Below are 26,016 nucleotides of genomic sequence, written 5' to 3' on the forward strand. Positions count from 1 at the left end.
CCTACTGGTTCCCTCTTCTGCTGAAGAAGTGGCTCTCCTATTCTCCTGAAGCCTTCTCACCACCTGTCCTTCCGATGGCAGTTCCCTGACAGTTACTAATAACTTTTTCTGTTAAGAGATAACAAAGTGGGTGAAAAAAGAAACAAACCAGAAGCGGAAGTTGAGGGAAGCCCTGGAGGGGAGGGAGGAAGGAATATATAGTAAATGTTAAGAATTTGAGATGTATGTAATGAATGAAACAGAAAAATGATTTATTTATTTTTAAAAGGTGCTGGGAAGTGTAGCTTTTTGGGGTAAACGTCCATTGCCAAATTTCTTTGGCAGACACCACACACTTTGACTGCATGGTACGGATGTGAAAGTTGCACACAGTAAGAGTTTCTTCCAGTATATGCTGCTGCTTTTGCAAAGACTATGAGTCACCCAGAGGGAGGGAAACGCCCGCCCTGTGGTTTGAAACTGGAAAAACGAAACAAAGGCTTTTATTCCCTTTTCAGGCAGACGAAATGGCAGATGAGGGTCCAGTCCAGAACCTCTGCGAGGAAACGACATGCTCCATCTGCCTGGAGTATTTCACAGATCCAGTGATCATAGACTGCGGTCACATTTTCTGCCAAACCTGCATCACCGAGGCTTGGGGGAAATTGGACCAAGATGCTTCATGCCCTCAGTGCAGGGAACCTTGTCAGCAAAGAAATCTCAGGCCCAACCGGCAACTGGCAAGCATTGTGGAAATAGTCAAGAAATTCAGCCTTCAGATGGCCAGAGGGTCAGAAGCGCTGGGAAGGGTTTGCGAGAGACACCAGGAGCCCCTGAAACTCTTCTGCAAAGACGACCAAGACCCCATCTGTGTGGTGTGCGACAAATCCAAGGAGCATAGGGACCACAAGGTGATCCCAAAGGAGGAGGCCTTTGAGGAGTATCAGGTACGGAGCTGTAGGATTGGGGACCAGGCTTCCAAGGGATGCTCAGATATTCAAGGGATGGGAAAAATATTTCAGCCCAAGGGCTGCATTTTTCTCTAGGCGACATTCAGGTGGGGTGTGTGGGTGAGTGTTTATGTCCCAAACGCTGCTTGTTATTGGGGCCTGAGGCAAAAGCGGACAGAGCAACGCTTGAAAATTTCACCTTTTTGCAGTAGGCTAGTTCCTACAAATGCTCTCATTGCCGTCCCTGTCTGCCATCTAAGTAAGTGGAAAGCATTAGTGGAGTTCAGGGACACATTCTAGCCTGGCAAAAAAGACTTGAGGAGGATGTGAACTGGAGCTGGCGAACGTTGCAGCCTGGGGAGAGGCCAGATAGTGAGGCCGGCAACTCCTATCTTGTACAGTGGTACCTTGGTCTACAAACAGTCCTGTTAATGAACTATTCGGGCAACGAACTCCGCAAAACAGGAAGTAGGTGTTCCGGCTAGTGAACTTTGCCTCAGAAGACAAATGGAAGCCAAACAATGGAAGGGCATCAGCAGCGGGAAGCTTCAGTAGGGAAAGCACGCCTCAGTTTAAGAACGGTTTTGGTTTAAGAACGGACTTCCAGAACGAATTAAGTTCGTAGACAGAAGTACCACTGTACTGAGCATTCAGTAGTAGGAATATTCGCAAGAAGTTCCAAGGGAACTTGAAATGTGCTCATTTCAACCATCTCCCACCTTTTCCTGCCCCAGGAGCCCAGAGAACTATCAGGGCAGGGAAACGCTGGAAGGCTGGTCTGAGAGCCATAGCTCAATAGTAGAGCTTCTGCTTTGACTGAAGAAGGTCCCAGGTTCATTCCTTAGCAATATTATGTAGGGCTGGGGACAGCCTTTGCCGCAAAGCAACTTTCTGTCAGTATAGGAAACAGACCAGAGGTCTGACTCTGTATGAGCCAGGCTTGTGGAAGCATTTGATGTTCCCTAGGTCCCAGCAGTTTCCCATTTTCTCTAGTCCCAGAATTTATGTTGGGAAACAGATGTTATATGCCCACCATTTCTGGGGGTACTCAAGCTATACAGGCACCTTTCCACGCCAAATGTTAAAAGTGTGGCACTTCATGGTGAATACTGCAAGCAGAAAGAAAGAAAGAAAGAAAGAAAGAAAGAAAGAAAGAAAGAAAGAAAGAAAAGAGCAAGTTCTGAATAGGGTTGTGCACCAGCCACAAACTTTGGTTCGTACCCTCCCGGTTCCGCAGTTCTATCATAGATAGATAAGTCTGATGTTCACCTACTTGTTTGCAGAGTGGTCTTACCTCTTGTTCAAAATTTTCTAATTTTTTACTAGTGTCCTCAGCCAGTTTCCGATTTTCTATCGTGGCCTCCAACAACTGCCCAATTGCCTGTGCGTTCTGTGATACTTGTCCAGTTAATCTATTTAGACTTTCTGTATTTTGATCAATTTTGGCTGTTTGTTCATCGACTTTCTTGTCCAGAGATTCCAATTTTTCATAGATTTTCTCTAGAATAGAAGCAGTGGCTCCTGAGGCCATATCTTCCAATTGTAACTGTTCAGTTTCTCCCTCTCCTGCCCTTGGCAGAGCAGCAGCTTCTTCCTCTGAAGGCAAAGTGGGTACAGATGATCTACGTGCCTGCGAGACTGAGGTTAAAGTTGTCAAAGTTGTTTGTCTAGTTCTTCCCCTCCTTCTTGTGCCACTCATTCCAAAGTTATCTAAAAGTCAAGGTCAAGCTGAGTTGTTCCCATGAGAAAGCAGCGGCCCAGAGGAAAACAGTCAAACAGGAGGTCGGGGAAAGAGAAAGTAAAGTAATGTCACTGCTGTAAATCCCAAATCCTCTAGGGGGAGCTTGAAATGTCTCAAAGGAAGAATCCAATTCTAATAAATTTACTAGAATCAAATTTAATGTCCAAGGACCTTCAATAGCAGATTTTAAGCAGAGTTGGTATTAACAGCCACATTGTATCAGACAGTGCATACTGGTACTTCAATTGATGTTTCAAAGTAGCAAGTCCAAACCCCCTCAGATTGTTGCAAGTTCTAATACACAATAGCCAGATCCGCAGAACTGACAGCTCAAGTTGCTCAGGCAGCTCCAGCACCTGGGTTTCTCATCCAAATTGTAATTCCAATAGAAGAAAGGTATCACAGTACAAATAAAAATCAGATAATCAAATACTTAAAGTCCTTATTTTGTTTGAGAAAAAGTTCACTGGGTGCTCAAATCAATTAGGCTAAAGATTCTTTTTAAGCCTCCACTCCTCCAGCTCTTTACTTTGAAGTTCAGTGACAGCGGAAGACGGACTTCCTGTTTTTGCGTCGCTCCGCTTTCAACCAAATTCAATAATTTAGTCTCAAATTATTTAAAGTCCTTCTTTACTCACGGGTTGTTGCTTTCCCGAGTCCAAAATTTCCAGGAAAAATGGTCAGCGCTCACCGGCAGCAGCAGCGCGGCTTCACTCCGTAGATTGTGAAATGACTCACAGCGCCGCTACCCCCTCCACGTTCTGGAGCCCCTTACGGGGTTCCTTCAACGTTTCGGGAGCCGCTTCTGGCGCCCGCCGAGTCTCAAGACCACAGGCTCTTGCTGCCTGTGGGTTTCCGATGTGGGTCTCCGCTTCGCCGTAGCGGACGACCCAGTTTCCATGGAGCTTCCCCTTCACAGAAGTAAAGGGGCCGCCATTACCGTTCGCGCCGCCTCCGGAAGGAAATGAAGGAATATTCTTTCACCTCTGGTGGACGTGCCCTAGAGTGAAGGCCTTCTGGGAAATGATATATAATGAGTTGAAAAAGGTATTTAAGTATACTTTCCCTAAGAAACCAGAGGCCTTCCTATTGGGTATTGTCGGCCAGAGGGTGATAAAGAAGGACAGAACTTTTTTCCTGTATGCAACAACGGCAGCAAGGATACTCATCGCTAAGCATTGGAAAACCGAAGATTTAGCCACGCTGGAAGAATGGCAGATGCAACTGATAGACTATATGGAACTGGCTGAGATGACCGGCAGAATCCGAGACCTGGGAGAGGAGAGGGTTGAAGAAGACTGGAAGAAATTTAGGATTTATTTACAAAAACACTGTAATTTGGTTGAATGTTAAGAAGGATGCCAGATCATAAAGAATTGAGCACCACTAAATTAGATGTAATCTGGATGATAAATGAGATTGAGGAAAATATAAATTTTTTGGAGAATTATTAGACTAAATTAAATGAATGAGACTTAAGAATGTAAACAAGTTGATAAATTGCTGGAAAAAGTTTTATAATGATGCAAGTGGGAGCGAGAGACGTGAGGGAGTCCAAAGAAGTTTTGAAAAGATGTTATGATACATGTTATATTGTTTATTATCTTTGCATTTTTGTATTTAAAAAAAAATCTCAATAAATATTTATAAAAAAAAACAAAAAAACTTTGGTTCGTACCCAGTTTAACTTTAGAAAAGCACATGGTTTGGTGGAAAATGTGAGAGGGTGACTGACTTGGCCCAGGAGCCGAATCTCATACAGATACTCTGTTTTGTGCAAACCTGGCATATGAGAAAACATTTTATCTCTTACACTGTGTCCCCATAATTTTGATTCCCCTTGTTTCCCCCATATTTAATCAGAATATTAAATATTAGCTTTATAAATATGCATGTATTTAATCTAATTCTTCATTAAGAATGGAAGTTTCCTAGAAGCTGCACGTAGACCCTTTTCAACCTTCTTGGTTTCTTGAACAGACACGACTGTTACAGTTTATATCTGTGCTGCCAAAACTAACCCAAATGCCTTTTCGGCCACCCCAGGGTAAAATTTTGCATCATTTGGAGTTCCTGAACGAACAGAGAGAAGAAATTCTGTCTTCTAAACTGAAGGGGGGGAATGAAAGCCAGAATCTGCTGGTAGGTGCAAACCTTCTTGCCTCTCCAGGATGATTATACTTGACAGAGTGAGGCCTTAATTCTTCGCTTGCACAGTGTCCCAGGTTTGATCACTGGCATTATTGGTTAAATGGATATTGGGTGGTAGAGTTGGGAAAGGTCTCTGCTTCAGACCTTGAAGAGCAGCTGACTGCAAGGCTAGACAACATTCAGCAGGACAGGCTAAAATTGGTAGGGTTGTCTAGGGGCGAGTGTAGTCCTTGAGTCCAAAACTGTCCAGCCATGCCAGCATTAATCCTTTAAGAATGAACCCCACAAAGCCAGTCTTCCTCCTTCTCGTCACTTCCTCACAGCCCTACTATTAGGCAGAGTGAGGTGGCCAAGGCAGGATGAAGTTACCAACAAATAGAGAGCAGCAGCAGCAGCTAATAGATCAGTAGATGAGCAGCAGGAAAATACTGAGGACTGAGCCAAGCAAAGAGGCCGTGTCCTGCTAGGTTAGCCTGACTGCCACCTTCAGCTGTGACTGAACATCTGTGCCATTGTGAGTGTTGAAGTAAACATCGGCTGCCCTGCCAGTCAGCTTGCGCATATGGAATCAAAGGGACATCTAAACGTTTTTGTCTGGCCATGACTCTCTCTTTGCAGAAGCAGACAGACATGGAGAGGCAGAAAATCATGGCTGATTTCCAGCAGTCGCACCAGTTTCTGGAAGAACAAGAGCGCCTCCTGCTGGCTCAATTGAAGGAACTAGACGATGAGATTAAATCCTGTGAGGACCAACATACTGCAAAACTCTCTGAGGAAATGTCTTCTATTGACGACCTTATTAAGGAGCTGGAGGAGAAGCAGAAACAGCCAGCGACTGAATTCTTGCAGGTAAGAGAACGACAAAATAGTCCAGGTTGTCCTGCAGGGAAGGGTTGTACTCCCAACCACTCTGTCTGTTGGTTTATAGAAGTATTCATAGTAGCGATGTGCACTGGTCACACATTTTGTTCAAAACTCTGATCTGGAGCCTCATCAAACTGCATGATTCAGGTTTGATAGAAGTGGATGGAATTTGCAGGCAAAGCTGCTCCTGCAGTCTGGATGAAGCCTGCCAAATTACAATGGATCCAGGGAGTTTTTGTGCTAGCATTGGCAATGGCACCAGCAACACTGGCCAGTTGAGTTCTCCTTCAACCCAGTTCAAATATACCCGCGCTGTTGTGTATAAAGCAGTATACATCATGAGCGGTAGCAAGTTGACATCTGCTCTCAGGCTGGCGGCACCAGTGGTGGCAGCCAGCAGCAGAGCATAGCCTGGGATCACTTGCAGTTGGCAGAAGATCCCAGGTGTGCCATCTGTCTGCATTTCAGGAAGAAGCATAACCGGGGGGTGTTCTGGGGCAGAGAGCTCCCCTCTCAGTCTCAAGCTAGGATTGCCATGTTTCCTGGAAACCATGGACATGCCCTATTTTGGGGGGCCTACATGCAGGTGGCGCTGTGGGTTAAAGCCTCAGCGCCTAGGACTTGCCGATCGAAAGGTCGGCGGTTCGAATCCCTGCGGCGGGGTGCGCTCCCGCTGCTCGGTCCCAGCGCCTGCCAACCTAGCAGTTCGAAAGCACCTCCGGGTGCAAGTAGATAAATAGGGACCGCTTACCGGCGGGAAGGTAAACGGCGTTTCCGTGTGCGGCTCTGGCTCTGGCCAGAGCAGCAATGTCACGCTGGCCACGTGACCCGGAAGTGTCTCCGGACAGCGCTGGCCCCTGGCCTCTTGAGTGAGATGGGCGCACAACCCCAGAGTCTGTCAAGACTGGCCCGTACGGGCAGGGGTACCTTTACCTTTACCTTTACATGCCCACCCAGGAGGATTTTCAAATTTAGAAACAAATGTCTGGGCTTTTGCAGTTTTTTAATAAAACAGCTGGAGGAGAAACAGAAGCCGCCAGTGGCTGAATTCTTGCAGGTGAGCGATGGCACAATGAAACAGTCCAGGTTGTCCTCTGAGGAAGGGCTGTTCATTGGTCTGCAGAAGTCTATAGAGTGGTACCTCGGGTTACGGACGCTTCAGGTTACAGACTATGCTAACCCAGAAATAGTACCTCAGGTTAAGAACTTTGCTTCAGGATGAGAACAGAAATCACTTGGCAGCAGGAGGAGGCCCCATTAGCTAAAGTGGTGCTTCAGGTTAAGAACAGTTTGAGGTTAAGAACGGACCTCTGGAACAAATTAAGTACGTAACCAGAGGTACCACTGTAGAAGTATTTACAGTAGGCATGTGCACTTCAGTATTTGGTTGATATATAAAGAAAAGGGGAAAGTAATAAACTGCTGGAGGCAACTGGTGCAAGGGACTGAATTTCTCTCATTCTGTCTCTTCCATTTAGAATATGAGAAGCATCCTGGAAAGGTATGTGGCTTTGATTTGAATATGAATAATATTAATTTCCTTCCTCGGAGGTAGGGGATAATTTTATTTGGTCTATACTTTTATGTGAACCAATCTAATTCACAGTTTACAGACAAATAAGCAGATCAGAAAACAGTTACCAATCTGATTGCATACTTTTACAAATTTTGTGATTCATGTTTTTGTTTAAAAAATCCACCCAAAACTGTGTATCTCATGCAGGGAAATGTACAAAAAGCGTATTGGAGGATGCATAGAAGAGCATACAAAAATGGATAGGATTTTGTGGGGAGAATGTACAGTGGTACCTCTGGTTACGTACTTAATTCGTTCCGGAGGCCCGTTCTTAACCTGAAACTGTTCTTAACCGGAAGCACCACTTTAGCTAATGGGCCCTCCTGCTGCCGCCGCGCCGCCGAAACATGATTTCTGTTCTCATCCTGAAGCAAAGTTCTTAACCCCATAGCGGAGTCTGTAACCTGAAGCGTATGTAACCCGAGGTACACTGTATATAAAATGCATATTTTAGGAAGGAGTGATGATATTTCTTCATCTACTGTATACTTCATATCAAAGATGTTGGTAGTGGTGGATTATTAGATTTCTTACTTGCCCTCCACTGTAAGGTTCCAGGGCAGCTTGTGAATTAAAATACAATATTAAAAATAGTTAAAACAAATTACAATCCAAGAAAACAGGGTGGGTCCTAAAATACATCTCCTAGATGACAAAGGCCAGGGTAAAGAGATGCTCTTATTAGTTACTTGTGTGCAAACATAATTTGTTGGAGAAAATATTCATTAAGGTTGTGCTCCAGATTCACCTGGATCCTCTACCAAATTGGGCCAATTTATACCCTGTTCTGATCAGGCAGAAGCAGCGACAAATCACAACTTAGTTAACCAGGTGTTTCTGACCCAGCTGTAATTTTTAACATGGTATGGTATGCAATGTGTGTGTCAAAATTTCAGACAGATAGTTTGAAAATATTTCTGCATCTTAACTGTAAAGTTTGGTTTTTAAAAAAATAAAAGAGAGGTAAAATAGATTATGGATTGATCATTTATATGTAAATGTTATATGAAAAAAAATGTTTATGTAAATTTACACTTTATTCCCCCCCCCCCCCAATTATACTTCATTTTCCCGTTTGCAATAGGTCTTTGTAATGGGCACAGGGCAGACAATACCATTAGTTGCTATCACAGGGCTCATCCACACTTCTGCCTTTCCTGTGATTTCTAAGCAAAGGTCTCAGAGGCTTTTCTTTTGTCCCGCCGCTTTTCCTGGGAAAACCTGCTGCTTACCACAGAATTGGAAGAAACATAAATCTGCAGAAAACCCAATAAATGTTTGCTTCTATTTTGCTGTCAATCCGCAGAAAACCCGACTGACCTTTGTTCCGATTCGGCGGTAAACAGTGGGGACTTTCGTGGGGAAACCAGGGGGAATGAAAGAAAAACCTATCATGGGCGAGCCCTTGGTATCTTCCTGCTGCTCCCACTTTTCTCCTTCATTCTGATGACTGAATTAAGGTTGACTTGAGAATGACCAGATGGATCACAGTACACCTCACTTGCTTCTTCCTAGGTGTAATAAAAATAAAAATAAAACCATAGATGCAATAGTTTTTCCTCCTGGATTAAAAGAGCAAATAGATAAATTCTCTAGAATGCATCCTTTTTTGGAGAAGGCGACCAAGAAATTCAAAGGTAACAAACATTATTGTGTGGTGTTATAGATGTGGGATAGATGATGACTGATGATAGATGATAGATAGATGATAGATAGATAGATAGATAGATAGATAGATAGATAGATAGATAGATGATAGATAGATAGAGATAGATAATAGATAGATAGATGATAGATAGATAGATAGATATCAATATGGTTGCATGTCATGCCAATTTCCAAACAGTGAATATTCTAGGGGTCCCCGGCTGCTTCACCAGGGTTTGAGTTTGGCAAATGAGGCACAGCAAAGACTGTGGTGTCTTTAGGATATATGGTTTATTTACACATACAGTGGTACCTTGGGTTAAGTACTTAATTCGTTCTGGAGGTCTGTTCTTAACCTGAAACTGTTCTTAACCTGAAGTACCACTTTAGCTAATGGGGCCTCCTGCTGCTGCCGCACTGCCAGAGCACGATTTCTGTTCTCATCCTGAAGCAAAGTTCTTAATGTAAGGTAATATTTCTGGGTTAGCGGAGTCTGTAACCTGAAGCATATGTAACCTGAAGCATATGTAACCCGAGGTACCACTGAGCCTACAATTGAGCGGTTCACAGCACAGACACCCCAAGACAGTCTTATTTTTCCATAGCCACAGCCTTGGATTCAAAACAGGAATCAAGCATCATGCTCTGATTCTCTTTATGGCTTGCTGGATTCAGCCGTCAGAAACAGTCCTCAGGCAGCAATCACTGAAATGGCAACTCATGTTGAAAATGTACATTTTGGCAAATTGTTATTAAAATAGCTCCAAAAAAAAGAAAAGTTCAACCATTTTCTTCAAAAAGGTCAATAACTTTTGTGTCCAGACTTCCACTTTTTGAAATATGGCAACCCTACCACAAGGAAAACCAAAAAAGTTATGTCCCAATCAAAGCAGGAAAATTTAGTTTGACATATCTGCTCAGTGCATCGGGGTCTGGTTTTAAATTTCTCCCTCTTAACTTTAAAAGAGAATGGGAACCATTTACAACATATATGAGGAGGCAACATAAAGAAATGGACTCATTGGCAGGGTTTGAGTAAACAATCACAACTGTATACAACGAAAAATGAGACTATATGTATTGATAAAATTTGGGGGTAATACCGTATTTTGTGCCCTGTAGGACACACTTTTTCCCCTCCAAAAATGAAGGGGAAATCTGGGTGCATCCTATGGGGCGAATGCAGGCTTTCGCTGAAGCTTGGAGAGCGAGAGGGGTCCGTGCGCACCGACCCCTCTCGCTCTCCAGGCTTCAGGAAGACATCCGCAGCCTAGGCAGCCCTGCGGGAACTCCCGCAGGGCTGTCTAGGCTGCGGATAGCAGCCTGCTTCCTGGAGCGCCAGGCACGCTGAAAGCAGAGCGCCTGGCGCTTCGGGAACGTATCCACAGCCTAGGTAGCCCTGCGGGAGTTCCCGCAGGGCTGTCTAGGCTGCGGATAGCAGCCTGTTTCCCGGAGCGCCGGGCGCAGGGCTCCCCACGCAGGGCTCCCCTGAAGCAGAGCGCCCCTCGCGCCGGGCAGACATCCGCAGCGTGGGGAGCCCTGCAGGAGTTCCCCGCAGGGCTCCCCACGCTGCGGATAGCAGCCTGCCACCCGGTGGGCAGGGCGCGCTGAAGCAGAGCGCCCCGCGCGCCGGGCAGGCATCGGTCAGCCCCACAAGCTTGGGGGACAGCAGGGAGGCGCAGCGCCGCCATCCTGCTGTTCCTCGACCTGGTTCGGTTTCCCCAACCTGGTTTTGGGGGGGAAATAAAGGGAAATTTTTTTCCCTTTATTTTCCCCCCAAAAAACTAGGTGCGTCCTATGGGACGGAGCATCCTATGGGACGAAAAATACGGTAATACGCAGGGTGAACAATATGGAAATAAAACAAAATGGGAGTATGAGGGAAGTCCAGGGGAGGAGGGTCAAAATATGAAAAATTGTTAAAAATATATTGTTAGAAGTGGTATACATGGAAAAATCAATAAAAATGATTTAAAGAAATAAAATAAATAAATTTCTCCCTCTTTCTTCTTCATAACAGAGTCCCTGGAAGAAGTACAGAATAAGGGTAATATTCTGGGATTTAATGAGATGGGGGGATTTTGAAGGGAGGGGGTGCTTGGGTAAGATCAAGAAGGGGCATTTGTGCTAATGGCAAGGGTTCACATCTGACAAGCAAACAAATATTGGTACATTCTGTATAGCCCTTAATGAAATTCTCTTCAATATCAAAGATTCTTCTTGATAAAAGTTAACATGAGATGCAGAAGAGGCTCTTTAGTAACAACTGGTAGGGCAGTGACTGTGCCCCAGCAGTCTTCAGAGCTAAGGCCCACATTCTCTCATTTGCAGATGGTCGTTTGTTCCAATTTATCACCAAAGAGCAGGTTTTCCCTGAGAAAGCAGAGAGGCAAAGGCAAAACCGCTCAGAGCCATGCCTGGGAAGCACAGGGCAAGCCCAAAATCACCCAGATGCATCCTTTCTAGGCAGGGGACAAATGGAAGGATTGACAAGCCTTTAGATGAGCATTTATTAAGGGCACCTTGCAAGCAATCAAATTTCTTCTTCTTGCAGCTGACTCGTTGCTACTCTCCTCAAGGACAGAGAGTGTGCAACAAGATGAAGAGAGAAGTTGCTCGAGAAAGCTCCAGAGGGTATCATCAGGTACATTGCTTTGTTACTTATAGGGGGTTTTGTGTGTGTAAATGAGAGAGAGAGAGTTAGTTGGTGAGGGGATATATATGTGTCTGTGGGTGGGATATATTGTATTTTTCGCTCTATAGGATGCACTTTTCCCCCTCCAAAAATTAAGGGGAAGTGTGTGTGCATCTTATGGAGCGAATGCAATCTCCTTGGCTTCAGCAATAGCAATGCGAAGCCTCCAAAGCGCTCCCGCTGTGCTCCGGAGGCTTCGCATTGCTTTTGCTGAAGCCTGGAGACCGAGAGTGGTTGGTGCGCACCGACCTCTCTTGCTCTCCAGGCTTCAGGGATAGCTGCCTGAAGCCTTCGGAGCGCAGCGGGACCTCAAGCTGCGCTCCAAAGGCTTCGGGTTCCTTTTGCTGAAGCCAGGAGAGCAAGACTCTCCTGGCTTCAGCAGAGAGGGAGAGCTGCACGGCGCCCCTTCAGCGAAGCGGGAGGAGACATGGAAGGGGCTCTGTTTCTCCTGCCGCTTCGCTGAAGGGGCACTGCGCAGAGAGGGGGAGAATTTTTTTTCTTGTTCTCCCCCTCTAAAACAAGGTGCGTCCTATGGTCGGGTGCGTCCTATAGAGTGAAAAATACGGTAGAAGGAAAATGCTAGAAAAGTACCGTATTTTTCGGTCCATAGGACACACTTTTTCCCCTCCAAAAATGAAGGGGAAATGTGTGTGCGTCCTATGGTGCGCATGCAGGCTTTCGCTGAAGCCTGGAGAGCGAGAGGCATCGGTGCGCACCGACCCCTCTCGCTCTCCAGGCTTCAGGAAGCTATCCGCAAGCCTGGCAAGCCCGGCGGGAGTTCCCGCGAGCTCACGAGGCTTGCAGGCAGCAGCCTGCAGCCCCAGCGAGTGTCCACAAGCCTTGCGCGCCCGGCGGGAGATCCCGCCGAGCGCACGAGGCTTGGGGCGGCAGCCTGTTGCCCGAAGCACAGGGAGCCCTCCGGAGGGCTCCGCGTGCTTCGGGCGAGTGTATGCAAGCCTTGCGTGCCCGGCAGGAGCTCCCGCCGGGCGCGCGAGGCTTGGGGCGCAGAAGGGTCTCCTTCTGTTCCTTCTCCAGGTTCACTGAAGGGCAATGCCCCTTCTCCCTCTCTGCGCAGCACCTCTCCTGTGAAGGAGGGGCGCTGGGCAGAGAGAGAGAAGACGCAGTGCTCCTTCAGCGACGCGTCTGTCCTGGCTTCTGCTTTAGCCCTGCGCAGCCTCTTTGGGCAGGGGGAGCCTTCATCCCGCTGCCCTGAAGAGCCTTGGCGCGGTTACCCCAGAAGCCAGAACAGCCACACGGTATCCCAGAAGCCAGATCCCTCTTGCTGTTCTGGCTTCTGGGGTTCAGAATAATTTTTTCTTGTTTTCCGCCTCCCAAAACTAGGTGCGCCCTATCGTCCGGTGCGCCCTATGGTGCGAAAGATACAGTATATTTGCAGGTTGTTGGTAAGCAGAGGCGCCAAGGTCTACCCAACATGGGGGAGGGGCGCCTCGTTGCATGCTCATGATGTCAGAAGTGCAACACGCATGTGTGATGTCACGTAAGTCAGGAGGAGGCCCGGTGGGGCCCTCCGCCATTGTGGGGAGGCCTGGTGGGGCCTGCCGTCACCACAGGGAAGCCCATCAGGGCTGCCGCCGTGGCCCAGCCTCTCAAGACTGGGAGGCTCAGCCCCATCCCCACAGATGGGGAGCTGAGGTGTCCTCATTCCCATAGAGTTGGTGCTTGCGCTGGTATGAAGCCTTGAGTCATACCTGGCATCAGAGGCATCAGAGCCAGTGCTCGTGCTCCCTTTCTCCTGCCCTCCCCACCACTTGTAGGCAGTGGCAGAAGAACCCTCTCCAGCACCCGGGGCGGGACGCCGAGGGGCAGGGCGAACCGCCCGGTGGCATGCGCACGACATCCATATGGACTGCACATGTGCGGCATCCCATATGGATGGCGCGAGAGAGCGGCAGCTCGTACTGATGCCGTGTGAGCAGCGCCCATACTGACTGTGCATGCCCTCGACTGCTCTACAGCACCCCCCCCCCCCCAGAGTGGCACCTGGGGAGGCCCTGTTGGGATCGTCCTACACTCGTGTAGGACCCTGGTAGAGACACATGCCCGACTGGCATGTTCTCTCCCTCCTGGTCAGTCGTTCGGGAGCTTCAAAAGCTTTCTTCTGCCCGAACAGCACAGCGACTGATACCAAGAGGCGTCAGCACACTCACGATCCTGCAGAGTATTTGTAGTTCACGTAACAGAACTCAGTAGCACAGCATTTTGGCTAATCTACTTTATTTACATATAATACACTCGGAGCACTCTGCCTTTGCTCCTTCCTCTTTCTCATCAGACAGCGAAGGGAGAAAGAACAAAGGACAATAGTCCCACTCCACGGAATACAGTAATATAAAAAGCCTGTCTCCATCACTTCCCACTCTGTGGAATGAAAACATACACCGTCATGTGAAAGACAACCATCCCATGACTCCGAACACAGAGCAAGAATCCTAACAGGCCGGCCCCCTCCGCCCCCCACTTTGTACGCCCCTGCTTGTAGGACACCTGTCCTTCCCCATAGCAGCTTCTGAGGTCTCCCACAGCTGCACATGTGGTCCACACCTTTGCCACTTCCTGCCCTGTGCCTTTCCTCCCACTACCCACCCCCCAACTCTTCACAACACCCGACAACACTTGGCTGTTGTCAGGGCAAAATTCAGTGGGAAGAACCCTGAACTATTTCCCCCAGTATTGCTTCAGTTGGTCCCCGATCGCGTCCCTAAACCAACCAGAGCACAACTGTTTGCGTCTTAGTTGAGCGTTTCTTAAGCAGTTATGTTGCTTGCTGCTGCTGCAGGTGATTCCTTCCAGCCCTCCTTGAGGTCAGCAAGCATGAGGGAAGGGGACGTCAGGACTGGGAGGCAGGGGAGCAGCTTGGGAGCACTCTGGAGAGTGTCATCAGGTACGTTGCTTTGTGACTTTTGATTTTTTGTGTTTGTGAGACAAATAAAGGGGAGAATATTCCTTTCCTTTCGCCCACCCATTTTCTTTCTTTTTAAGAAACCTTCTGTCCTGTCCCTCTGTTTCCCCGACTTTCATTTCCCTCTGGCCTTCCTTCCTTTCCCCCTTCCCAGCCCAAGGGCTCTTCCCCCCTCCCATCAACAGATATGTGGGGTATGTGGTTCAACCCTATCTGAGCCTGCTCAGACGTAAGATCTCCAGAGTAAAATGTGGTTTGTTGTTGTGGTTGTTTAGTCATTTAGTCATTTAGTCGTGTCCGAATCTTCGTGACCCCATGGACCAGAGCACGCCAGGCACTCCTGTCTTCCACGGCCTCCCGCAGTTTGGTCAAACTCATGCTGGTAGCTTCGAGAACACTGTCCAACCATCTTGTCCTCTGTCGTCCCCTTCTCCTTGTGCCCTCCATCTTTCCCAACATCAGGGTCTTTTCCAGGGAGTCTTCTCTTCTCATGAGGTGGCTAAAGTATTGGAGCCTCAGCTTCAGGATCTGTCCTTCCAGTGAGCACTCAGGGCTGATTTCCTTCAGAATGGAGAGGTTTGATCTTCTTGCAGTCCATGGGACTCTCAAGAGTCTCCTCCAGCACCATAATTCAAAAGCATCAATTCTTTGGCGATCAGCCTTCTTTATGGTCCAGCTCTCACTTCCCTACAACACTACAGGGAAAACCATAGCTTTAACTATACAGACCTTTAACTATACAGACCTTTGTTGGCAAGGTGATGTCTCTGCTTTTTAAGATGCTGTCTAGGTTTATCATTGCTTTTCTCCCAAGAAGCAGGCGTCTTTTCATTTCATGGCTGCTGTCACCATCTGCAGTGATCATGGAGCCCAAGAAAGTAAAATCTCTCACTGCCTCCATGTCTTCCCCTTCTATTTGCCAGGAGGTGATGGGACCAGTGGCCATGATCTTTGTTTTTTTGATGTTGAACTTCAGACCATATTTTGTGCTCTCCTCTTTCACCCTCATTAAAAGGTTCTTTACAAGGCTTCAATACAAAGTCTCTCTCTCTCTCTCTCTCTCTCTCTCTCTCTCTTCCTGGGAGGAACATCAGTGTTGCTTTGGTTGATCCCTGATCATTTCCCTCAGTCAACCTCAGTCAACTGTTATGTGCCTTACTTGGCCATTTCTTAAAGATGTCCCCAACTAATCATGTTCCTTGCTGCTGCAGCTGGCTCTGTCATGCCCTCCTCAACACCAGAGAGCATACAACAAGGTGAAATGTGCATCATGAGGGAGAAGAGCAACTCGGGAAGACTTGGGAAAATAGAATCAGGTACGCTGTTGGGGGAAAAATTTTTTTCCTATTTGTGTGTGAGAGAGAATGAAAGCGGAAGAGAAGGCTCCGACGCCATTACAGAAACTGAAGCGTGGTGACTAACAGCTTCTAATAATTAATGTACTCTGATAGCCTGTACTAAAGTAAATTATTCCTACTCACCAGCATATGAGGGATTTCCCTGAAACGGGGTTTCAGTGGTGTTTGACGGAGACAGTGTGGAGACTTGAAAGCTCCCGTCGGAAACCCCTCCTCTCTTTTACAAACTTTACAAAATCTGCTATTAGAACAGATGACATCTAGTGGAGTGAACACAACACTGCAACTGGTTTTACTTTTTGTCCCTCTTTCCTTCCCCTTCACAGACTTTATCTATTTTTGTGACTTTTGTGGCTATGGTGATCCACCTGCACCCTCATATGATGTTCAACTAACAGGACCACACCTAATATTTAACAGACAGACTTTACCTTGATACCAGCGTTTTGTATGATTACTTTAAGTCTCTTTTTCTCCTTTCTGGATTGGGAGGAGGAAGAAGACTGAGCTAACACCTGGAATAGCCTGAATAGAGGCAAGAAGAGGTGCAAGAAGGCTGCTGACCTACTGAAATATTATTGGACCATATTGGTTATAGTGTTATTATTTGGTTATAGTGTTATTATTTGGGGTCGGTGTAAATTTAGGAGGTGTGTTTCCTGTCAGGATATTTGATAGTGTGCAGTGCGTGGATTTTGTAATTGTATTTTGGTGAGAATGTCGAACACAGCAAAGAGGGGGGAGGGGGGGACACCTTCTGAAAGAAAGGGATCGAAGCAAGAACAAGACTTCAAGGCAGACATACTAAGAATGTTTGCGGAAATCAAACAAAGTGAAAAAAAAATAGAAGTAAAACTAGAACAGGTAGACAATAGGACAGGGAAAATGGATAAAAAGATGGACGAAACAGTCAATGAATTAAAAGGTCAAATAAAGGAAGTATTTAGGAGAACTCAGGTAACAGAAGAAGGGTTGAAAAAGACGAGAATAGAATTGAAAGAGGTAAGACGTGAGGAGGAGAGGATCAAAGTAGAGCTATTAGAACTAAGCAAAGCGCAAGAAGACTTGAAAGACATAATTGCTTTGAATGAACTAAGATTAAGGGAGGCTAACCTAAGACTTAGAGCTGTGCCAGAAAGACAAGGAGAAAATATTAAAGAGAATTTGATTGTAGAATTAGCCCAATGGATGGAAATACCAATAGAAGAGATGGCAAAATCAGTTCAAACGGCATTCAGACTAAAAATAAAAACAACCAGAGCTAAAAAATTTGTAGGAGATTGCCTGATTATATTTAAAGAAAAGGAAATGAGAAATGTGATTTTGCAAAGAAATAGAGAAAAAAGATTGTGCATTAATGGGAATTATATAATAATTTTCAAAGACTTACCAATTAGAATTCTGAAACGTAGAGAGCCGTATAAAGCATTGGCACAGACGTTGAAGAAAAATAATATAGAGTTTAAATGGGAATATCCGGAGGGCATCTCATTCATGTATAGAAGCAAGAGGCATAGATTGGTTAAACCAGACGAAACTAGCAAATTCCTAAGAAAATATAAAGAACTGAGACTAGAAAAAGAGGAAGACAAAATAAGAGAGGCAGCAGGGGGTGCTGAGGAAGAGATAGAGGAGGTAGCAGAAGAGTTAAGAGGAGAAGAAGAAGAACAGGAGGAAGAAGAATTAGCTGAAATATAAGAAAAGAAGTAATTTAGGTAGGTTCAATCACCATGGTATTAAAGATTTGGAGTTGGAACATTAATGGGATAAACGAGAGAGAAAAAAGGAACAAAATCCAACAAATCTTGAAAAAAGAAAATGTAGACATTATTTGCTTACAGGAGACCCATATAACAAGAAGACATAAAAGAATTCTGATAAATAAAACACTGGGAAATGAGTTCATATCATCTGATAAAGTCAAAAAAAGAGGTGTGGTTATTTATGTTAAAAAACAGATTGAGGCCCAGCAAATCTTTAAAGATGAAAACGGAAGGATAATGATGGTACAAATTAAATGGCATGGACAAAATGTAATTATAGTAGGACTATACGCTCCAAATGATAATAAATCCGAGTTTTATAAAACCTTGGAAGAAAAACTAGCTGAATACGTAGATCAAAAAATGATTATACTCGGCGATATGAATGGGGTGGTCTCACTAGAAATGGACAGACTAAGAGATGGGGGGGGTAAGGAAGGGAAGCTGCCCAGAACCTTTTTCTCATTGGTTAAAAACTGTAACCTAATAGATGCCTGGAGACTTAGACATCCGCTGGAAAAGCAATTTACGTACCACTCTGAGCCTAACCAATCACTGTCCCGAATAGATCAGATCTGGGTCTCGAACGAACTAACACCAAGAATTATAAGGGTAGAGATTCAGGCCAAAATAATATCTGACCACAACCCAATAAAGATGGAACTGAAAGGTCTGGAAGAAGGTACTTTTAGATGGAGACTGAAGGATTATCTCTTAGATGACCAAGATATAGTTGAAAAAGCGCAGAAAAGGATGAAAGAATTTTTTGAGGACAATATGAATAAAGGCACCAAAACTAAAGTGGTATGGGATGCGGGCAAGGCAGTGATGCGGGGCTTTTTTATCCAGCAGAATGCCATTAAAAATAAAGGAAGAGATAAAGGGAAAAAGGACATTCTGAAACAGATAACGGACTTGGAGGGGAAATTAGTTAAAAAACCTAATAATAAGAGAATAAAAGAAAATATTAAAGTACTGCAAGCCCAGTATGCAACAATAATAAATAGGGAAGTAGAGTGGAACATAAAAAAACTAAGACAAAGAACGTTTGAGTTTGCGAACAAGTCAGGGAAGTTTCTGGCATGGCAAACCAAGAAAAGAAAGGAACAAAGCACAATAAATAAAATTGTAGCGAACGGAGAAGAAATAACTAACCCCAAGGAAATAAGGAAAGTTTTTCTGGATTATTACAGAGGATTATATAAAAATAGAGAGAGATTTAACCAGAGAAAAATAGAAAGATTTTTGAAAGATAAGCAGGTTCAGAAGATCCCAATAGAGAAAAAAGAGCAATTAAACACCTCAATAGAGATAGAAGAAATAAAATTAGCAATTAAAGATTTAAAAAGAGGAAAAGCCCCGGGACCAGATGGCTTCACGGCAAGCTACTATAAAGAAATGGAAAATACTGTACTGGCACCACTGAGAGAAGTAATGAATAATATCTTGAAAGAAAAAGAAATACCAGATACTTGGAAGGATGCTTTCATTACTTTAATCCCAAAACAAGACTCAGATCTGTCGCAAGTTAAGAATTACAGGCCGATCTCGCTGTTAAATGTTGATTATAAAATTTTCGCAGGAATATTGGCAAGTAGAGTTAAAAACATATGGTCAGAATATATCCATGGAGATCAGGCGGGCTTTCTGCCGGGCAGGCAAATGAAAGATAATATTAGAAATATAATAAATTCTACAGAATACTTGTCTGCCAGGTATGATAAGCAAGCCATAATGATGTTCGTGGATGCAGAGAAAGCATTCGATAATATAGTTTGGGACTTTTTACTAAAACAGCTAGAATATATGGAGGTCGGTATGAACTTCTTCAACGGAATAAAGGCAATCTATATGGAGCAAAAGGCCAAATTGATTATAAACAACGTGGTGTCAGAAGAAATAATGGTAGCGAAGGGTACAAGACAGGGTTGCCCACTCTCCCCGTTGCTATTTATAATAGTACTGGAAGTACTTCTGAACTCAATAAGACAAAATAAGAAAATAAAAGGGATTAGAATTGGTCAAAATGAATATAAAGTTAAGGCGTTCGCAGACGATTTAGTAATAACAACAGAAGACCTGCTGAACTCAATAAAAGAGATATTGGAAGAACTGGATCAATTTGGTAAGGTGGCTGGTTTTAAGTTAAACAAAAGAAAGACTAAAATAATGGTGAAGAATTTAGATTCGAAGGCAATCGAGGAATTACAACAACAAACAGAAATAGAAGTGGCCAAAAAGGTAAGATATCTAGGAATATGGATAACCCCGAAAAATATAGACCTATTTAAGAATAACTATGAGCAGGTATGGAAAGAGATAAAAAAGGACTTGGAGAGGTGGGGGAAGCTGAGATTGTCATTCTGGGGTAGGATAGCTTTAATCAAGATGAACGTTCTCCCGAGAATGTTATTTCTGTTCCAGAACTTACCGATAATCAAGGGCACTAAGATATTTAAAGAGTGGCAAAGAGGAATCTCAAAATATGTCTGGCAGGGCAAAAAACCAAGGATTAAGTTTAAATTGTTAACAGAAGCTAAAGAAAGAGGGGGATTCGCTCTGCCAGATCTGAAATTATATTATGAGGCATCGTGCCTTTGCTGGGTGAAAACGTGGATAAAATTGGAAAATAAGGAACTATTAGACCTGGAGGGGTTCGACAACAGAGCAGGATGGCATGCGTACCTATGGCAGGGGAAGAGGAAGCACAAGGGTTTCGCAACGCATATTTTTAAAGGCCCCCTAATGGAAGTTTGGGAGAGGAATAGATTTTTACTAGAACCTAAAGTACCACACTGGCTATCCCCATTGGAAGTTATGAGCGTGAAAAAAGTAAACATCAGAGGTGATTGGATAACTTATGAACAATTGTTAACAAAAGTAGGGGGGACATGGAAACTGAAACCATATGACCAGGTTAAAGAAAAAGTCTATGATTGGTTACACTATTTCCAAATAAACGAAATGTTTAGACAAGACGTTAAAGAGAGAGGATTCGCGGATAAAGAATCTAAATTCCAGACTGAAATAATAAACAATGATTATAAAATTCTTTCTAAAACGTATAATATGCTATTAGAGTATAACTTGATAGATGAGGAAGTGAAGTCTGTGATGATTCATTGGGCAAGGGACATCGGCCATAATATATACTACGAAGAATGGGAGAAACTCTGGAAAAAAAATCTTAAATTTACAGCTTGCATAACGTTAAAAGAGAACCTCATGAAGATGTTTTACCGTTGGTATATAACACCTGCAAAATTAGCAAAAATATATAAAACTTGTAATAAATGCTGGAAATGCAGGGAAAAAGAGGGATCCTTCTTCCACATGTGGTGGGACTGCAGAAAGGTCAAAGGCTTTTGGGAAAGTGTATATAATGAAATGAAAAGTATATTAAGATATAACTTTGGGAAAAAGCCGGAGGCTTTTCTGCTAGGCCTAGCAGGAAGTGATATAAAGAACAATGATAGTAAATTCTTCCAATATGCAACAACGGCCGCAAGGGTCCTATTGGCCCAAAATTGGAAACAACAGAACATACCGACGCTTGAGGAATGGAGAGCAAAACTACTAGAATACGCGGAGATGGACAGATTGACGGGGAAAATTAGATATTTAAAAGACCAAAGGTTCATTGAGGATTGGGGGAAATTTGTGGAATATCTGGAAAATATAAGTGAAGGTCAGATAACGCTAGTTGGGTTTAAAAAAGCTCTGTGAAAAGGTTGGAATATTGTCTAAAGAGAAAAAGAAGGAAAGAGAAAATAATGTCAATATAAGCTAGGATTTGTGTGAATTTGTTAAATTAGCGTATGGATGATTTCAGGGGAAGCTGAAGGAAGTCTTATAGAAAGAAATCTGTGATAACAAGGCGTAAATTGTTTTACTTTCTTGTTTGTTATGATTTAAAAAACAATAAAAATTATGCAGAAAAAAAAAGAGAATGTGTGGGGGAGATTTTGCAGTCAAATCAACAGTAAGAATGCACATACTTATTAGTTAGCATGTGAATGAGTTAAGACCATAGAGCTGTCTTGCTGATAGGCCACAGACCATAGAAATATAATTGGTAGAGAGGGCAGTGTGTGGTGTCATTTCCCCTTCCCTCCTGAGGGGGAAGAAGCCAATAAATATTTCCTGTTCCTTCTCTCTATCTCTCTTCCATCGACCAACAGTGGAGGCAGACATGCCTCCACTTGCTCCAAGTTCTGGTGCATGCCTGAAGCTGTTTTTGTTTTGTTTTTTAAAGATACAAGTATTATCTTTAATGCTGTTGCTGTGTTGCTGCTAAGGATGATTATATGTTTTAAACTTACTTTTCAGTCTGTGGCCTGTTTTTTGTTGGTTTTTTTTGTTCTTTTTTATAAACAGGGGAAGCAAAGGAGGAGATCACCCTAACGGCTAATTCCTATGATTTGAATTAAACTGCCTAAATTGGGATTTAAACTCTGCTCAGCCCCACCCTTTATAAGCAGACAATAAGCTGATTCTTTTGTTTGTTAACTCACGCACATGTGTCTGTGGAAGGATAAAATATAGTTAATATATTCCCACACTTACCTAATAAAAACCCATCAGAGAGCATAGAGGAGTGTGAGCCATTCCCTCCCTCTTTTTTAAACTCTCTCCTGCTCCTTTTTCTTCTCTTCCCTCTTCCCTCTGGCCTTCCTTCCTTCCTTCCTTCTTCACAGTTCCGGAGGCTATTCACCCTCCCACCAGCAGATGGAGATACACAGAGCAATCCTACCTGGGTCTGCCCAGACATAGGTTCTATGGAGTTCAGAAGGATTCATTTCCAAGCTAGCAAGTGTAGGAATGCAGTCTCCAACTTAGTTCCTTGGGCAAGTCACTGCCCTCTGAGCCTCACCACCTTAATGAAATCCATAAGCTCCACTCTGACTAAGGATGGGGAGAAATTCAAGTCAATTCACACTGAAAGGTGAATCATACCTAATTCACACTTCCTGAAAGTATATGCAAATTGCGATGTCAGCCTCCTCCGAATTTTGCAGCATGGTTCTCCAAGGATGCAACGTGTACAAACATGCAAAAAAAATGTGTTAGGAGAAATTCGCACTAGCAACGCGGACGGATTTTCATGAGTGCTTAAAAAAAAAAAATCTCTTCGAAATTTGCACTCCTCCAGATTTTGCAGCGCAGTTCTCCAAGGGTGTAATGTGTACAAACATGCAAAAAAAAAAAAAAAGTGTTAGCGTTAGCTAGCAACTTAGATGGATTCTCATGAGTACTTAAAAAAAGAAAAGAATTTGCAAAGCAATGTGAAAATGTGGAGAACTGAATTCAGGAGTAGAAAACATAAGAAACCAAAAAATGGTAATTTGCCATTTCCTAGCCCTGACTCCCACCCACCCCTCCAAACTGTAGCCAACCCATAACCCCCTCAGTAGCTTCCTAAACACAAAAAACTATTGTTGTTTAGTCATTTAGTCGTGTCCGACTCTTCGTGACCCCATTGACCAGAGCATGCCAGGCACTCCTGTCTTCCACTGCCTCCCGCAGTTTGGTCAAACTCATGCTGGTAGCTTCGAGAACACTCTCCAACCATCTCGTCCTCTGTCGTCCCCTTCTCCTTGCGCCCTCCATCTTTCCCAACATCAGGGTCTTTTTCAGGGAGTCTTCTCTTCTCACGAGGTTGCCAAAGTATTGGAGCCTCAGCTTCACGATCTGTCCTTCCAGTGAGCACTCAGGGCTGATTTCCTTCAGAATGGATAGGTTTGATCTTCTTGCAGTCCATGGGACTCTCAAGAATCTCCTCCAGCAAAAAAAACCTGGAGCAAGAACCGGCAAGCCACTCCAGTATCCCTGCCCAGAAAACTCCATGGACAAAGACAACAGACATATAAAAAACCTATAGGGTACCACAAAAGATAGATCCACACATGCACCTTGCCCTGTAATTCAAACACTGACCCGGCTCCCTCTTTCTCTGTGTGTGAATCTCTCTCTCTTACAGTCAATATAGTTTTGGATCCAGAAACAGCAAATCACTACCTCATTCTCTCTGAAGATGGGAAGAGTGTGAGGTGTGGAGGGGAAAGGCAAAATCTGCCCGACAGCCGAAAGAGATTTGATCCGAAGACCTACGTGCTGGGCAGCGAGAGATTCCGTGCAGTAAGAAAATGGTGGGAAGTGGAAGTTGGGGGAGAGAAAAATGCCACGTGGGCTGTGGGGGTGGCACGCGAGTCGACCCCGAGGAAGGGACAGGTCAGCCTTCAACCCAGTGTAGGAATCTGGGCTGTGGGAAAAGCCATGGTTGGCTCATTGTATGGACTTTGGGCTTTTACTGCCCCTGAGCGGACGCCTTTGCTCTTAAATCATGAGCTCAGGAAGATCCGGGTGACTCTGGACTATGAAAGGGGTTCTGTGGGATTTTTTGATGTCGAAGGAGATGTCTTGATCTTCACTTTCCTGGAAGCGTCCTTCTTTGGGGAGGAAATCCGGCCCTTTTTCTTGGTCGGGCAAGGAGCTGAACTGAGCTGCTGAATCTCCTCACAGCCCCCTCCCCAATCACTCCCAATGCCCCGAAGTTGTTTTTGCACTTCCCGTGCCGCTGCATGAGATTGGCATGTGGGAAAAACAGTGCTTTTAACAATTGTCTGGCAGGCAGAAATCCAACAGGCTAAGCCTCTTCTAGTATGAAAATACAGTTAAGTGAAAAGCTTCATCACGACTGTATTCCCTCTCATATTGTATTATGGCAGCCATGTTTTGTTATGGTCCTGTGGCAGCCATTTTGTTACTGGTACCGACAGCACTCCCTCAAAACATGAAATGTGCCCTCGTCCAAAATAAGTGGGCACCCGTTGGTCTACAATATCAATTCTGTACTGTACTGAGCGTTTTGCATCAATAAACCATCTTCTTGTTTTCAGTTGCAATGTTTATTCTGTGGTCCTTATCCCTGACTATGTTCCGCCTACTGAGGTGAAAAGCTGAGCCTACAGTAACAACCTAAAGAGAAAATGTCCGCCCTCCTAAGCAGAGAACAAAATTCATGGAGAATTAGGGTATGAATGGCTATTGGCCTTGAGCACTTGGCTGTAAGTCTGAATACCAGATGGCGGGACAAAGAGTGCTTTTCCACCCTGGGCTTCCAGAACATGGTTGGCCAGTGTGAGAATGCAATATTGGGCCAGATGGTCTTTTGACTTGATCCACCATCCCCCCCCCACACACACAACGTTTTTCACACACACAAAGCTATGTCAGCCCACAGAGTTGCCACTGCAGACCACCTGAATGAAGCTCATAGACCTCTGACGGTCCCCAGACACACTCCGGGAACCCTTGGTCTAGAATCCTAGAAGCCATCTGTGATTATAACAGGTGTGCAGGCTACTCCTGGTTTGGCAACACGTGTACCCTCTGTTCCACAAGGACAAAATTTATCAACTCCACATTTATTGTACACCTGGCCTTGAGATGAGAGGTAAAGCGATGCATTTAGCATCAACATCGCCATGTCACTAGCTCTACTCATTCACAGCCATTCCAACATGCTTCCATGTTCAGAACAGAAATAGCTCCAATTCCTTCCTCCACCTCCTCCTCCAAGCACTCAAACCTACACACAGTGATCAACACAGAATTCTTCCCTTGTAGATCACCAATACATGAGCTAAAAGCAAAACAATGTGCTATTGTAAGGTTGCCCAAGGTGGGCACATGGCCTGTTCTGTAATGACTCGTTGACATATGTTCTTCTTCTTTGGCGATCACTCGTAGCTGAGTAAGATTGTCTTCCATGAACACGGCCTTAACAGTGAGTCCATAAGTGACTGTGGAGGCCAATTCCGGATCCATACATCCTTCCACAGTGGAGACATTGGTTTCCAGGCGGGAGTTGATCACAGTGAGAGTTTGCCAAGCGTGCCTTCCTCTTAGCATGTTTCTCCCTTTTATCCTGAGTACAAGCGTCTTCAAAGTCCATCACACCTTTGGTAAAGCCTGTTCTCCAATTGCTGCGCTCACAGGCCAGTGCTTCCCAGTTGTCGGTGTTTATACTACATTTTTAAGATTTGCCTTGAGACAGTCTTTAAACCTCTTTTGTAGACCACTAGCATTACGCTTTCCATTTTTAAGTTTGGAATAGAGTAGTTGCTTTGGAAGACAACAATCAGGCATCTGCACAATATGACCAGTCCAACGAAGTAGATGTTGAAGAATCATTGCTTCGACACTGGTGATCTTTGCTTCTTCTAGTACACTGGCATTAGTTCACCTGTCTTCCCAAGTGATGTGTAAAAAAATTTGGAGACCCTGTTGATGGGATCTTTCAAGGAGTTGGAGTTGGACATTGACATATGTGTGATGGCCTGAATGTAATGTTCCCACATTTTCCCTTT

General features: G+C 44.5%; 2 protein-coding genes across 2 annotated transcripts in view; both read left to right on the forward strand.

The window, feature by feature from the left end:
- LOC307208636 (zinc finger protein RFP-like) overlaps positions 1–24,549 on the forward strand; it is a 115,936-nt gene extending 91,387 nt beyond the window's left edge. Inside the window, exon 10 of the transcript XR_013835205.1 lies at positions 24,373–24,549. The gene's annotated coding sequence lies outside the window, so the exon portion shown is untranslated. The remainder of the gene's footprint in view (positions 1–24,372) is intronic.
- LOC307208542 (zinc finger protein RFP-like) lies at positions 432–24,549 on the forward strand. Its single transcript, XM_079963220.1, has 10 exons — positions 432–926; positions 4,717–4,812; positions 5,440–5,670; positions 7,164–7,186; positions 8,777–8,898; positions 10,929–10,955; positions 11,463–11,552; positions 14,401–14,505; positions 15,735–15,839; positions 23,625–24,549. Exons 1-10 carry the CDS (start codon positions 507–509, stop codon positions 24,152–24,154), a joined length of 1,749 nt encoding a protein of 582 aa, XP_079819346.1. The 5' UTR covers positions 432–506; the 3' UTR covers positions 24,155–24,549.
- Positions 24,550–26,016: the final 1,467 nt, after the last annotated feature.

The sequence above is a fragment of the Podarcis cretensis genome (genome assembly GCF_951804945.1).
Source record: "Podarcis cretensis genome assembly, chromosome: 2".
NCBI lineage: Eukaryota > Metazoa > Chordata > Lepidosauria > Squamata > Lacertidae > Podarcis > Podarcis cretensis.